A 15975-nucleotide genomic window follows, 5' to 3' on the forward strand; every position below is an offset into this window, starting at 1 on the left:
CGAACAAGAATTGACGATCTTCGAATAATCCTTGCCAGTTGACTTTCTGATGTACCTAAACTTCGTGGTTAACGAATATATAGAAGTAAAGTTGATAAACTTACGGACAAAGTTTTTAATTTCTGTACAAAGTCCTTAAACAAGAAATTGTATTATTAAACGGTGAAAGTTATACAAAAAATTTAAAATTATTGTACTAACGTTCCTCATTCAACATGGGTATACCAAAGTTTTATCGCTACATAAGTGAAAGATATCCTTGTCTTAATGAAACATTGAAGGAACATCAGGTAATTGGAAAAATGAGTAATAATACTTGCATAAGAAGTATATTATATTATTTTATAACTATAAAAATATCTGGATAAAATTTTATCTGTAGACTGTATTGTTTAACACATAATAAAAACATACAACAGTACCATCATAAACACATATATCTGCATGTATTTTTGTTATTTTTAACCATTATTATAAAGGATAATATAGATTACATCATTGTTTGCAGATGCCTGAATTTGATAACTTATATTTAGATGTGAATGGTATCATACATGGATGTTCACATCCAAACGATGCAGAGGTTTCTTTTCGTATCACAGAGGAAGATATATTTAAAAATATATTTCGTTATATTGAATTACTATTTCGCATGATTCAACCTCAGAAGCTATTTTTCATAGCAATTGATGGTGTAGCACCACGTGCAAAAATTAATCAACAAAGAGGCAGACGTTTTAGAGCTGCAAAAGATGCAGAAATTCAAGAAGCAAAAGCAAGAGCTGAAGGTATTGAAATACCTAAAGAGAAAAGATTTGATTCAAATGCTATAACTCCAGGGACAGCTTTTATGTATAAAGTTAATGAACACTTAAGGTATTTTGTTACATACAAAATTTCAAGTGATAAACTTTGGCAGAAGTGCAAAGTCATATTCAGTGGGTCCGAGGTATTTAATTTTAATGCTGCTAAATAATATAAGATTATGAACATATAAAGAAAGAAAATCTGTTTTAGGTTCCTGGAGAAGGAGAACATAAAATAATGGACTATATTCGTTACATGAAAGCACAACCAGATTATGATATACACACTAAACATTGTTTATATGGTTTAGATGCGGACTTAATAATGTTAGGGTTATGTACTCATGAATTACATTTTACATTATTGAGAGAAGAAGTAACGTATGACAAAAAGCAAACAAAAATTTTAACTCCAGAGAAGACAAAGTTTTGTCTTTTCCATATATCTCTTTTAAGAGAATATATAAATCACGAGTTCTCTCAATTGAGAGAAAAGTTATCTTTCTCTTATGATTTAGAGAAAATTATTGATGACTGGATTTTAATGGGATTTCTTGTAGGGAATGATTTTATTCCACATTTACCAAATTTACACATTGCGCATGGCGCATTATCAATTCTGTACGAAGTGTATATAGATGTATTGCCAACATTAGAAGGTCAGTTGGTTTATAATAAAAAGGGTGATATAGAATACATTAGTTAAAATTTGTTTCAGGATATATAAATGAAGCAGGAACTCTAAAGTTAGATAGATTTGAAAAATTTATGGAAAGACTTAGTTCTTTTGACATATTAAAGTTTTCTGAACATTATGCGGATCTAAAATACCTTGAAGGTAAAATGGGGAGACCCCTTACTGAAACTGAAAAAGTTAATCATAGAAAGTCGGAAAGTAGTGAACAGAATTCGTCCCCAAAAAAAGCGCAAGATAAGCGATTCAATGCTTTTATTAAAGCTGTAGATGAAATGGTATTTATTTACTTGTTCTTACATAATCATATTTTAAACTTTATTTAATACTTTTTAATGTAGTCAATAGGAACTGAAGATGAACTAAGAGATGACGAGTCTGATAGCGAGACTTATACTATGGAATTTGTTCAACATAAAAGAGATTATTACATAAATAAGTTAAAATATGAAGAAATTGACGAGTAAGTATATTTTAAAAATTATGTGATCTAAGAGTTCAACCTTGTTTTGACATTTTTTAGAGATTTTCTACGTTCCCAAGCTGAAGGATATGTTACAGCACTTCAATGGAATTTACATTATTACTACAATGGATGTTGTAGTTGGACGTGGTACTATCCACATCACTATGCACCTTATATTTCAGATATAAAAGATTTTAAAAACTTGAAGTTAGAATTTGAATTAGGAGAACCATTTTTACCATTTGAACAACTACTGGCTGTGTTACCACCTTATAGTAAAGAATTATTACCATCAGCCTTTCAACCCTTATTGACTGAAGAACAATCTCCTATAATTGACTATTACCCCATGGATTTTGAAACAGATTTAAATGGTAAAACACTAGAGTGGGAAGCCGTTATACTTATCCCATTTATAGATGCAACAAGACTAGTAGATGGTATGTAAAAGGAATTCTATATAAAATTGTAATTTCTTTTTATTTCTCTAAATAATATGTAAATTCAATTTCACAGCAATGGCGCCACATTATGACAAATTAACTCCAGAAGAAAAGGCAAGAAACAAGCATGGACCAATGTACTGCTATACTCATACAGAGGAAAATTTGGGTGTTTATAAAGCAGTTGAATATTTTCCTGATATTATTAGTCATGCAAAAGCGTTGGCAATAAATCGTGAAGATCTTATTGTTCCAGAGGAAAAATTAGTCAAAGGATTGTGCCCTGGTGTACAAATAGAATTATATTATCCTGGTTTTCCTACGCTACGATATATAGAACATACTGCGACTTTGGAAAAGGCCAAGGTGAATTATCTATCTTTAATTTTCTCTTCTTCAGTTTTTATAATATTATTTATTTGTATATTTTGTATCTATAGGTCAAGGTATTCCAGAGGCAATCGTTGAGAGAGAGTATGATTTTACACTTAACACCGCCATCTGAACTAGATTTAACCACCATAGCATCTGAATTATTAGGTAAAACTGTGTTCGTAAACTGGCCTCATTTAACAGAAGCCCAAGTAACCGGAGTTTCCAATTGTGATACAAAATTAAGCTTAATAAATCCACAAATGGATTACTGTAACGAAAATATAAACAAAGAAGAATTGAAAGGTTCACTGGTTACACAGTGGAACATGATAAAGAAACATATCACTGAAACGTAAGTTCATCAATAATTTAACACGTAATAGTCATGCTATATAAATAATGCATGTCCTAATATCTGTTATATTCATAGTTACATCGGTCGTCTTGGAATAGAAATTGGGAAGATTAATGTTTTAGTATACGTACGACCATTCATCGGCAGTAAATACGTCTTTAGCAATCATACAAAATTGTATCTTGAAAAACAGTGGTCGGAAATGCAGACGGTTCATGCTTATCAAACAATAGTCAAGGACATCTCGGTTCATTGTCCGGACGTAGTATTGTATAAGACTGTTGATGATATTTTTGTACCAGGATCCATTTGTTTCATGTTAGCGCATCCATATTATGGTGCGATGGGAAAAGTAAGCTACAAACATTTCATTATATTCATTACAGTGATAAGTCAACTTGTGATATCTTATAAATATATATATATTACAGGTCCGCGATCCTGCAATTTATAAAAAATCTGGTAGGATAAACGTGTTTGTGATTACGATGTTGGAGCCTTCGTTGGATTGGGTAAAACAGGTTCAAGCGGATATTAGAACTCAATACATGCAAGGAAGTATAGCTGCAAGGCGATTAGGAATAAGTAGTCTACTTTTAAGCAAAATCACTGGTACAATTTATGTTAAAAAGTCCCCAGACGAATTTCAAACAGATGATACGAAATATAATATTGGATTAAATTTAAAATTTACTAAGAAGAATGAAGAGGTAATTTCGAACACAAAAAAAAAACTTTCATTGAACCTTTTAAGAATATTTATAACGTTATATGTTATTATAGATACCTGGTTACACTAGAAAAGAAAATGGTCAATGGTTGTATAGTTCCAAAGTAATTGATTTAATTCGTGATTATATGGTAAAGTGTCCTGACTTGTTCGAACGCTTATCGCAGAACATAACTAATGATTTCTTCATGGAAGAAAATTTATTTAACAAAGAGTAAGTGTACATTTGATCTATGGATCGAAGTTTGAAAAGTTCTCTACTAATTTATTAATTTTGTAAATATAGCACCGGAGAAATGAGTGATATAATGGCATGGTTAAAGGAACAGCTTCAAGGAGTAGAAAATCGTGCCTGTGGAGTGGAAGCCTTGGATCCTTCCGTAGTAAAAAATATCGAAGAAGAAGTAGATGCGTTTCTCAAAACACAAAACAATACTAATAGAATTGTAGAGATGCAAGTGAAGCCGCATTTACTTTTTAAGCCTGATTTACATTTACGTAATGTTCCTCCTGATCCAAAGGCACAGACTCGTTTATTAGATCGTATTTGCTGCGTTAAAGAAAATTTCACTGTTCCTCTTGGTTACAAAGGTACTGTAATTGGGCTACAGAAGATGGAAAACTTTTTAGACACTATGTACGATGTTGTCTTTGATAAAACATTTGTAGGTAAATAGAAATTCATGTTTTTGTTTTAATCTATTCGAGTAGCCATTTCTGCTGTTATTACGATGTTAATTAATGTTATTGTTAGGTGGATTCAGTGTAGGCGGATGTTCAGAATTTCGCGGGTATCGCTTAGGGCCGACCGATTTTATAAATATCAGCTATGGTCAGAGGATAAAGCATGGTAAAGCGGGTACGCCGGAAACGACCGCGGAATCTATAGACGCATCGAAGCTCGCATCCAATCAGAAAGCTCAATCGTGCGCAAACGCAAGCGCTTTCGCATCGTACAGGAAGAAAAATAATCTGCCAGCGGAACCATCGACGTCGCCGAAGTTGCGGATCATCCAGAAGAATACTGATGATACGAGTCAGAATATTCAGTTATCGCCAGCCACGAACCTTTATAAATGGAAGCGATACAACTCTCAGGATCCTCAGAATGTTGTGAACGTTCGAGAAACTTACAGAACGGACAGAGATGTCCAACAAAATACGCCCTCTCAAAACACACAGTATAAACCATCAACAATGAAGCCAACATCTGAATTCCAAGCATTGTGGAATGAATTACACAAGATACAGGTCGGTATTATACATATTTGTGATATATGTACATGTATTTGAAAAAGAACTTAATTTAATTTATTAGAAGCCTAGTGAAACTGTTCCACAAGCCTCAATGGGTTCAAAGGTGAAACCAGTCACTAAAAATTTCCCTGAGAATTCTGTGAGTATCAATACATAAATTCTTTCATTCTTTTATCATTACCACATGGGCATTTATTATCAATTGTTATATTCTAGCCACAAGATCCTAGCGCTTTCTTAAAAGCAATGTTAAAAATTTCTGATGGGAATACGCAACAAAATGCACAGGCTGGAATATCAAAAACACCTTTCAACTTTAGTGTTCCACAAGAAGAAAATAAAACGTTAGATACACCTCCATTAGTGCAACAGTTATTTGATGTAAGTATTCACATTATTAACATTATGATTAGACTATGACCCCATATAGGATTTATGCATATTTTACATTGAACTTTATTTTCAGCATGCAAGGCAAACTGAAAAAGTGAAAGATGAAAAGACATCGATTTGGTATTGTTCACAGTTATTGAATTACTATCAACTTAGCGGAGTAGGGATGCCACGATACAGCTATTTCACAGACGGAGAAACTAATTTGATTCGTGCGCATATTCTTTTACCAGATAAGAGAGTATTTGTAGGAGATCCTTGTGTGAATCAGCAGGAAGCAGCAGGAAGTGCTGCAAAGAAAGTTTATAGGGTAACAAAGTTTTTTTGTTTCTTAATGTTGAACACTGTATTATAATACTTTTCTTGAACACATTTTCATTTGTTTTTCTATTAGGAACTAAAATTAGCTAATGTACTACCAAATATGAAAATACTTCTACCCCCTCCGCAACATTGGTACTCTAGTCGACAAAATAGTTCTTGGTTACCGAATGTACGGCCAGCGTCAACGGTACCTTATCCGCACTACCCTCCAAAACCTCAACCTCCTCCACACTTTCCACAATGGACTCCAAAAACACAACACAATCAGGGATATCAACAAGCATCAGGGGTAATCAATACACCAAGTAATCAATACAAGTCACGATCAAAGCTGAATCATAACGAAACGAAGACTGAAATAAAGAATCCCACATCGTTCGTTCCCTTACAAGCTCAAAAGAAAAGTAGAAATATCACTAACAAGCAAACTGGTAATAAGGATACTAATCAGTGTGCCAAAGACAATCTTCAGTCAGTAGTGCAACAAAAGAAAAAAGAACTGCCAACAAAGGTATGCGATACGAATTTTCCATTGAGTACAAACCATGAAGATTAATAATGAAATATTATGTTTTTTCAGACGATAAAAGAAACTGAAACAGGCAGTACAACTAGTGAGAAACCGAAACAAGCACAAAGTAGTTCGCAACAAGTACAAAATACACAAAATGTAATAAAGCCTAAGAAGTCGCGGGTTGCCGCGAAGTTTTGTATACCGTCGCAAACAGAAGAGAATCACAGTAAAAATACTACTTAAGAGGAGTATATAGTGTAACGGACACATGTAAAGAATATAAAATCACGGTGTTTGTTTCTTCTTTCTTCGCTTTTTTATATTTTGTAATAAAAAATTCCACGTGAAATACTGATTTATCGCGAGCAAGACAATATTCGTGATAGATTGGCATAAAACTACATTGAAATCGAAGTAATCATAGTGTATATAATACTCAATTGTAAGTATTTTTATTTTAGATTTTCTTTAAACAATATTGGCTCGTTGTAAATGAAACTAGCGTTAAAGATTAGGATAAACGTAAGTTTGATTTAATATAGAACGATGTAATGAAATTAAAATGATGTTTATATAAACGTTTCAATGTTGCGTGAGAAACAGTATTGTATAAGAACAAACCATACAAGAATCACTATTAATGTAGTTTAGTATATTGGTTACAGACAGCTGTGAAATGTGATCATTTAATTTAGATTTATACCAAGAAATGGAAGGAAATATTTTAAGTCTAATCAACTTTTATGACTATGTCATTTTTGTGCGCTTTATATTTTGTTGACCCTTTATTTGAGATTGTATAATCATTGATTTATAAAGAGGGATGTATAGCATGGCAGTGAATTATGTAAAAAAATCAAGATTGCTATAAGGAAAAAATAAACGTACTGTATTTGTAAATGTTTAAAACGTATCAGTGATGAATGAACAAGAATAAAAAGACAGTGTATTATGTAATATAAGTTTATTTATCTTCTTTCACTTTTATGCACGTTCTCCATACATTAGTTTTTACTTCAAATACTTAATTACATAAAAGATATACATGCTTTAGATAAATTCCATTCGCGAGAGAAGATATCTTACTCAGAATACACTTCATTTATTACACAGATTAAATCTCATGATCGAAATTCATTAATCACCTCTTCAGTACTTTTTTTATTGCTTCTACATTGTCACAGCCTAATTGTTCGCAGAGGCCAAATTTTGAAGACTGAAATCCTTCAACAAATCACTCATTCGTTTGTTAGTTCGTTCTCGTAGAACATTTCGGACAAAAGCTTCCTTTTGTACCTGCGATACCGTAAATAATCTAGAATGTTCTTCGAAAACAATTTGAAGCCATTGTGCTGTCCATTCTAAACATGTTTTATTCAACGCTAAAAGAACTTCCGCATGAGGTTCCAAGTTGTTTCGGGGTACTTCTCCACCTATTGTTACAACACGTTGTTTTAAAAGTAATTCATTTAAATACGTATAAAATCTCATACGGTTTTTCTTGCATACCTATACACTGCAAAATTACAGAAACTAATTGTTGACCAATTGGTTGAATGAATGTTTGTAAATGGGGGCTTTGCATGATGGCATGAGTAAGGAAGTTTCCAGCTGCTTTTACTGTTCCTGTTTCTGGAAGCGTCAAACAATCGATTCCTGCAATAAAATATGTGATTGAGAAACATGAATCTCTATACACTAAGCTATATCTGTAATGACAGACAGTGAGACCCACCACACTGTAACATCTCCGGAATCTGATCAGGTATTTGTAACAACATCCTGGTATTCTTTTTACAAATTTGAGCTAATAATCCGAGGTAAGCTTCCATCAGTTCCGCCCAGTCTGATAAATTACCATTCACGGACCTGCAAGCTCTGACACCGCTTAATGTTATAGAGCTGAGTTCCGCAAAAACAGGTCCTATCACATTGTCCGGATCTCGACCAAATAAAAGTACCAACTGTCGCAGAAGATCTAATGCGGCAGGATGAGGCCATGTTTTATACGAAGTTTGTAAGATGGAAAGAAGCGGCCTGGCATCAACCCCAGGATGCAACAACGACGTCAAAGACTTTTGAGCACAGACGTACATCGCTTCTAACATGAAGTTGTCCTGGCCCCATTCAGGATGGGCAACGATTCGATTAAATATTGGTAGCATTCCGTCCAATACAGCCTTTCCGATAGACCCTTCTAACGTGGAAAAAAACATAGTAGCCATTTTCAATTGATTCAGAACAGCACCACGTGCTACGAACCAAGGCTGTTCTAATAGTTCTTGTATCTTCATTATACACAGGCCTAACGTGGCGTCGAGGTGGGCTAATTGTTCTTCGACGGAAGGCAAGATATTCAATAATTTACCAGCCGCATACATCATTCTCAGTCCTTCTGCAGATCCTGGTATTACATTTGGAAGTGTTTGTTCTATGGTATTTAGAACAGTTGATGCAAAAGGCGCTAACTCTTGTTCACATTCTCTCGCTAAATCTTTCAAGGCCATACTAGCAAACGGTGCTGTTACAGAACCTTTCGTCAAACCTAAAGTTACCACTCGCAATACTCTTTCCAACCAAGGATCTGGATGTTCTCCTACCCATTCAGCGTACGCTCCAATCGCTGAACACGCACATGCTAATACCTGAAAACGTTGAATAAAACTTCAAATGTCTTTGATAAAATGACTGTTTATAAACTGCTTTGTAAAATGTCGAAGATTTATTGATTATGCACCGTTTAAGTATAAGAGAATTTGTTGTACCTCTCCTGGATAGTGATCATATGGAATATGACTAAGGATTAAATCCATCAGAGCAGGAACATAATGCGATTCTTCTGCTCCAACGCTGTCTGCCAATGCTTCAAAAGCATGTATCGTTGATTCCAACTCTGTCCATTTTTCCGAATTGTCTAGCGTTTGACTTAATCTCTGTCCAAGAAGAACTAACAAGTCTTGTCCTAATACTCTATAACAATAATCTAAGGTATCCGCTACATCCTGTCTGTATCGCCTGAAAAGTTCCCGTTCGTCTGAATCTCCTGCTTCGTCAATGGACGAAGGGAGCGTAGATTTTCTTAGCAATGCCTGAGCCAATTTTGCGTAAACAGGTTTTAGAGTTTGTAAAGCACGACTCTCGTAGGGTTGATCGAAGGTCGAGAGATCATCTTGTAACGTGAACCAGAATCCAAATGGAATACAACTACGCATCTCGTCTATAGGATACCTTCCTTCTTGTTCTGAACATTCCAATAGTAATTCAATTAAGGTTCTAGTGGTCCATTTTTGTGTTTCATTTCTCTCATCTACTAAAGCAAACAGAAATATTCTACTATGTGCTTCTCCAATAGCAGTCAGAATTTCACAGAAGTATTTTCCACTATATTGTCTTGCCATTGTTACCAGACTATGTGCCCATTCCCATAGTGTTTGTGGTCTTTTTTTAAGTTCAGGATGTGTTACTATTATATTCAAGCACTCATGGACTGTTTCCCAACCTTTAACATTTTCTACACCACACGACTCCCTATAATTTGTCCAAAAGAAATATTACTTGTATGCATTGTATATAAACACAGGCTAAAAACGTACAGATTTAAATATATATACGTATTTACCTGCTTGGTGCATAATAAGCTGCAGCTATCAACAAATGTTGATATATTTGTCCAGTAGGTTCTAAAGGGAGCTGAGCTACTTTATGCCAGGAAAATACGCATTCCAAAGCCAATAAATGTAATTCATGATCACAATCTTGAGCATTAGGGTTGCACATTGAAAATACTTGTTGCAAAAGCCAGGCTGTTTTGCACCAACCAGTATATAAACATTCATATGATTTGGCTTTTCTAACTTCATATCTTCTTTTGATCTAAATTAATTATCAAACATGTTTAATAAGTATTAATATTAATTTATATAATCTATATATACTGCACCTCTGCTGGTAACACAGAAAGCGTAAGTAAAAGTAGTTCCAACATGGGAAGTGAATCATATGGCAACATTTCCATTAATTCATCTACAATATTTCTATCCTTTCCATTTTCATTTTCAACCGCGCTAGTATTTGCTACAAAACAAGCTAACTGAAATCACAGAATTACTTAATTAACTAAAACACATTACAGAAGTTAATCAAATAAAAATACTTTACCGCTTGGCAAAGTTTTGAAAGGACAACTTTGGGGGTATTTGGTTGCTTCATAAAATTGAGTAACCGTTCCTGCAGAGCAGAGTATTCATTCTTTGGTACTTCATTCCATTGTTTAGAAATTTTAGCATGCAATGTATTAGCTCCATAAAATTGTACTTCCATCGACTGCAATGGAAATCAATGCTGTTAATGTTAATAAAGTTTAGTTGACATACAGTTGAAACAAAGTAACCTATGTACCTTCGAAGGGTCAAGAAGCTGCCAGACAAAAGTCCAGGCTTCCGGAGAGGTTTGAACCCGAAGAAGCCATGAATGTACCTCATTATTTCCTTCTGCATAAAACTGTTTTACAGCTTGATCAATCACAGTTGCATAATCCATTGTAAATTATTTGTTTCCTTTATAAATGATCAATATGATCAATATTATTAATTTTACACCTGTAAAGATTTCATTGGGAACAAGAAACTAGTTTTATCATTTGATTTCACAGAAATTTTGTATTTACTTCGTTTTACCGACCGTGTTGTAAAAAACTGTTCCAACATTTTCCTCACGAATCATTTAAAGTTTGAGTAGCAAAATTTTAAAGCTCGCAACTGCTTAATCCCTGTTTACACGGCCCTTTTCAGCCGCCTTGGAAATCTTACGAGTTGCGCAGACGACATCTTTCACAGTACCTATAATCTCGTCACATATGATAATTTTATTTTCATCGCATCTTTGAAAATGAACGAATCTCTTTAGCTTAATTAGCAGTTATCAACTATAAAAAGATTACGCAGTTGATATCAATTTGTATATTTGACAAAAGGAGATGTATTTTTATTATATTTTCAATTAGTGTAGAAAGACACGTTGCACTCCGTTCCATACACTTTTATAAAATGTATGGAGAATTTACAAATTCTCTCGTGTAAACAGGGACTTTATAAAATAACCTAGAAAAGCACAACAGCTGATTCAGTATATTTGTATTTCCTTTTGTATGTAGATGTGTCATATTTAATCAACACATTGGCGTTACACGTGTCTTACATCATCTATCATAGAATTCAAGCTTTTTAAATTTAGATTTCAATGATTAAATATAATACATTTATTCAATAACTTCTTTTAGTTATATGTTCCTTTAATTATCATTTAAAACTCAGTAACAGGTATATGTGTGCGTATTGCAATGGATAAAACTGATGATCTGACTAATAAAGGTACAAATTAAAGATATTTATCCTCTTTCTTATGTATTTTATAAATGTTTAAAAAGATTTAATGTGCAGTCATAATATTTTTACAGTATCCCTTGTGGAGCGCAATATTGAACCTCAAGGAATCTTACTAAATGATCCAGAGTCTGTTGCTAAAACATCGCAACAAGATTTAGTGGCATTAGCACTAGAGATACAGAAAGCTGATAATTTTATTAAAGCCAATGCATGTAGCAAATTACAAGTAATCGCAGATCAGATAAAGTCTTTAAAAAAGCAGGCAGAGAATATTCTTATAGAAACTGACTGGAACATGAAATTGCATCATGTTGCTTGTAATTTTGTAAAACATCCTGGACATGTCTATCATCTGTATCAAAGAGAAACTGGCCAACTCTACTTTTCTATGCTGAGCCCAGAAGTAAATGTTGTGTTATATTTGTAACATTCTTATATTTGTATACAAATTATTTTATGTTACAGGAATGGGGTACTTCTGCACCTTCCCAGACTTACAAGGGTTCATATAGATTAGAACAAGATCAGTCATGGACACCTTTAAATTTAACCGAAAAGAAGAACAAAGAAATGGCTATGTTAGCTAAACTTTTTTCTACTCTTCCATCAACTGCTTCCGTCTTTAAAAGTATCGATTTAAACATTAATACGTAGAAGTAATATGTAGATAGGGCATAGTTCACTTGTTATTAATAAATTTACTTGTTTCAAGTAAATTTGCGTTTAAAGTTTAAGTTAATATGTTTTATTTCATAGAGCTACAGCATGCAGACACGAAAAATTTTAAATTCGACTGAAAATAGTGAACATGACTTCATATAATTTTCTAGTCGAATTTGTGTAAAATTACATTTCTTAGTACTGATTTGTACAGTACGGTTATTTTTAGTAAATGGACGTACGAGTATAGTTTTCGAAAATTATGTATAGAATTATATACACAAACTATTTTTACTAAAAGAAATGTTTTGTATAGTAACGAACTATAACGCAGGATACTACACGAAAATATGAGTGTGCAATTCTATTGCCATAGATATAACTTTTTTCAAATGATTACTTTTTTGATGTTAATGAACAGGATAATGCAGGAAATATCTATTACAGTTTATCCTAAAATGATACAACAAGTTTTCTCCCTTCTTCAATTTTTATAACAATGACTCAGTCAATTCGAATAGATGAAATCATTCTGACTGCTATTAATAGTCAACAACTGTTAATTACTTTCTCGTAGGCACTAATATCGCAATATATGGTGAATCGAGATCTATTTTCAACTGCGCTTGCATCTATGATGCAAAATTACGTTTACAGACTATTTCAAGTAAATACATTTCTTATACAAAGTATAAATGATTGATGAACACTCAATTTTGTCAACAAGGAATTGCAGAAGTTTACTCTAAGAATGACTGAAAAGAACTCCATGAAGCGGTACAAACTATCACCGCGAATCACGGTGACTTCACTTCTTTATTGTATATTGTTGCTTACGTCATGTAGTATTTACTCTGTGCGCTGAAATGGAACAATTTTTTTTTAATATCCACGAAATTACAGTATTGTTATAAATATAAATAAATATATTCTTACATGGTAATGGTATTCTAACTGGTGCGTTATCCTTTACGATACATTCATGTGTTCGATTACGAAACAGATATTGTATCAACAATTGCTTCTCTTCTCCAACGCATGGATCATAAAAGCCTGGCAGCTCGCTCTGTAACGTTAAAATATATTATAATTTTAATATCGCTAGAACACTTTTTAAGCAATCTAATAACATTCTAATGGTTAATACCTTAGATGCATCATATAGAATTAACTTCGAATCCTTCACTAAACATTGTACAGGAATAGTTACGTCTATTACTTCATCTCTCCGTATAGGTTGTTCTGAATTGTACTGATCCTCTTGAGGATAAACAAATCGCCCATATAAAGCTTTGGTAATAATTAAACCTTTCTTTGCTTCTTCTTGAGCTCTTATTCTACTGACTGTGGCGCTCATTAATTTGGTAGCACTTTCTGCTTCCTTTTGTTTCTCCATCATTCTTGTTTTATTCACTTCCTTCTCTTTTTCTTTCTCACGTTCCTTCCGTTTTTTAACCATTGGATCGATTACCATCTTTTTTACGAAGACCCATGTGACTATAGGAACTACAGTGGCATAGAACACAGTTGCTGGAAGAACTTCGTCGCTTAATTGAATAGGAAATGAATATGTTTGAAAGGAACGTTTTAATTTAATTTTTAACGAAACTCCCGTTGGTACTCCCGCACATACTGTTGCAAAAATTTTACTGTGCCGCGAAATCTTTTTCTCTGCTCCATATTCCACAGTTAATCCAAATGTACCAAGTCTGTATATCATAAAACATCAATGTTAAAAAATATGTTTAAAAGTAAAGTACAATTAAAATACATACAATTATGTATTATAAATAATCTGTTGATAAATACTAACTTCACACCCCCTCGTAGTTTCATTCCTCTTTCTTCCATTTTATAGGTGTAATTAAGACTAAAAAATGACCGTTGAATACCAAACTGTATTGAACACGCTGTATAAGATCTGGAAGTATCTCTTACAATGGCAGTTCTCATTGCACTTTCTGGACCTGCATTGTATGTAAGCTGCCCTAGAGTGTGGGTATCTAACTGCATCGACAAAGCTGTAATTGTTATAATCTTTTATAAAGCTGTACACATACTTTCATTTTATTCATTACTTTATTGGAACAACTAAACATACTGCCTATAAGATTGGCTTTCATTTTCACTGGTGTGAACTCCAATATGGTTTGTCCATTAAACATTAATTTGTGAGGTAACATACGGAAACCCTTAAAACTTATCATCGGTCCATTCCCAGCACCGCACTCTAATTCTACCCAGCCCTTTGACGAAAGCAACCGTCTCGCCGCGACATTTACAGAACCAGTCCCTACACCATTTTGGGTATCTAACTGACCATACATGATTACAGTATCTTGTAAAGTAAGTGGTGCCTCGATGGATTGCGTAAAGGACATTCCACTGACTTCTAAGCATGAAAGTATGTTCCTGCTATATTTTAAAATACAATATATTTTACAATATATATATCTATATTAGAAAAGATAGTGAATTACCTATCTTCGTAATCATCATCGTATCTGTCAAAAAGATCCGTAGCATTGATATTCATTACAATAGTAGTGGTGGGATTCGTGAGTTGCAGCAATTTTCTCTCCTCTGCTTCTCTTGCAAGATGTTCATATTCTTCTCTGATTTCTTGAGGTGTCTTAGTACGCTCTACAATTTCCCATCCATCTGTCTGCAACCCTCGAATTCCCACAGAATCATAAATGGCTCTCTGATGTGGATTACTTAAAACTGTTAAATGAACAATGTTTTATATATGATACATATGTAATAAAATGTACTTGTTATGTATTAAACAAACCTTTGTAAGCTACTTTAGTACGATTGAATAAAACCTCCGCTTCTTTCTTATGCACTGGGTCCACATGTTTATCAGGATGGTAAAGTTTGCTCTGTCTGCGATATGCATTGTTGATCTCCTCCTGAGTTGCCTGAAATGATAGTCATTGTAATTAAAATCAGTTATTAAAAAATCTCATTTTTAATGATGAAAATTTTGATAAAGCATACTCAATTCTGGAGTGAATTTTTTGAAACATGGTACCAAAGATATAGATATACTATCAGAAGAAAAAGATAAAGTTATTTTGTAAAATAAGTGAACTAACATGGTAGAATTATCTGACACAATATTTAAAAATATTTTGAAAAATATAGCTATGCAGAGGAGCCCGATTACGTCAGACATACGAAGGGAACATGTCACGTGGAGGTCTCGAAATTGATCTTTAGCCTATACCGGGGAAGAAAATTAAGTTCATGTTTAAGTTGTCTCACTATCTTACATTTCTTGGGATATTCAGAAACGTATAATAATCGTCCTCTAATAAATGATCCTGATCACTATCCTCATCCATTTCAAAATTTCAGCTTTTCACTTTCTAAAATCAGTAGAAAACAGGAACACCAATCCTTCCCTAAACTTAGTCTTCTGCTTCTATAGGTTACGGAAGACTCGGTCGACAACCGGTTATTATTTAGTACTTGGAGTTATCGCCGGGTGGTGCTATGCGATGAAAAACGAGTCTTCTTATCCAGTAAATTGACTGCATTATCGACCCCTTCTACTATCCTTTCAATT

At 33.6% G+C, this 15975-nt stretch overlaps 4 protein-coding genes across 7 annotated transcripts; 2 read left to right on the plus strand and 2 right to left on the minus strand.

Moving 5' to 3' along the window:
* Positions 1-148: 148 nt before the first annotated feature.
* Positions 149-7319, plus strand: pcm (5'-3' exoribonuclease pacman). Its single transcript, XM_003702430.3, has 18 exons — positions 149-290; positions 509-949; positions 1018-1465; positions 1525-1778; positions 1842-1963; positions 2024-2406; positions 2483-2775; positions 2850-3136; positions 3215-3491; positions 3571-3849; positions 3923-4083; positions 4156-4538; positions 4624-5120; positions 5188-5265; positions 5343-5507; positions 5593-5829; positions 5914-6354; positions 6424-7319. Exons 1-18 carry the CDS (start codon positions 216-218, stop codon positions 6598-6600), a joined length of 4998 nt encoding a protein of 1665 aa, XP_003702478.2. The 5' UTR covers positions 149-215; the 3' UTR covers positions 6601-7319.
* cdm (importin-13-like protein cdm) lies at positions 7307-11175 on the minus strand. 3 transcript variants are annotated; one of them, XM_012283398.2, is made up of 9 exons: positions 11038-11175; positions 10756-10955; positions 10516-10680; positions 10298-10447; positions 9977-10230; positions 9123-9885; positions 8093-9002; positions 7867-8013; positions 7307-7790 (listed from the first exon to the last, which is right to left on the minus strand). In XM_012283398.2, exons 2-9 carry the CDS (start codon positions 10894-10896, stop codon positions 7543-7545), a joined length of 2778 nt encoding a protein of 925 aa, XP_012138788.2. In that variant the 5' UTR covers positions 10897-10955; positions 11038-11175; the 3' UTR covers positions 7307-7542. The 3 variants fall into 3 exon arrangements, with proteins under 3 accessions (XP_012138788.2, XP_076397856.1, XP_003702479.2); XM_076541741.1 differs by having other exon boundaries at positions 10756-10913; positions 11038-11163; XM_003702431.3 differs by having other exon boundaries at positions 10756-10913; positions 11024-11154.
* Positions 11176-11584: 409 nt separating this feature from the next.
* On the plus strand, positions 11585-13344 carry LOC100880412 (uncharacterized protein C1orf50 homolog). Its single transcript, XM_003702486.3, has 3 exons — positions 11585-11726; positions 11813-12144; positions 12207-13344. Exons 1-3 carry the CDS (start codon positions 11696-11698, stop codon positions 12393-12395), a joined length of 552 nt encoding a protein of 183 aa, XP_003702534.1. The 5' UTR covers positions 11585-11695; the 3' UTR covers positions 12396-13344.
* Positions 12996-15975, minus strand: LOC100874619 (dnaJ homolog subfamily C member 11). 2 transcript variants are annotated; one of them, XM_076541742.1, is made up of 8 exons: positions 15680-15975; positions 15196-15325; positions 14882-15125; positions 14503-14813; positions 14215-14422; positions 13549-14110; positions 13338-13467; positions 12996-13262 (listed from the first exon to the last, which is right to left on the minus strand). In XM_076541742.1, exons 1-8 carry the CDS (start codon positions 15749-15751, stop codon positions 13240-13242), a joined length of 1680 nt encoding a protein of 559 aa, XP_076397857.1. In that variant the 5' UTR covers positions 15752-15975; the 3' UTR covers positions 12996-13239. The 2 variants fall into 2 exon arrangements, with proteins under 2 accessions (XP_076397857.1, XP_003702480.1); XM_003702432.3 differs by having other exon boundaries at positions 14503-14816; positions 15680-15972.

This window comes from Megachile rotundata, chromosome 16, assembly GCF_050947335.1.
Source record: "Megachile rotundata isolate GNS110a chromosome 16, iyMegRotu1, whole genome shotgun sequence".
NCBI classification, from domain to species: domain Eukaryota; kingdom Metazoa; phylum Arthropoda; class Insecta; order Hymenoptera; family Megachilidae; genus Megachile; species Megachile rotundata.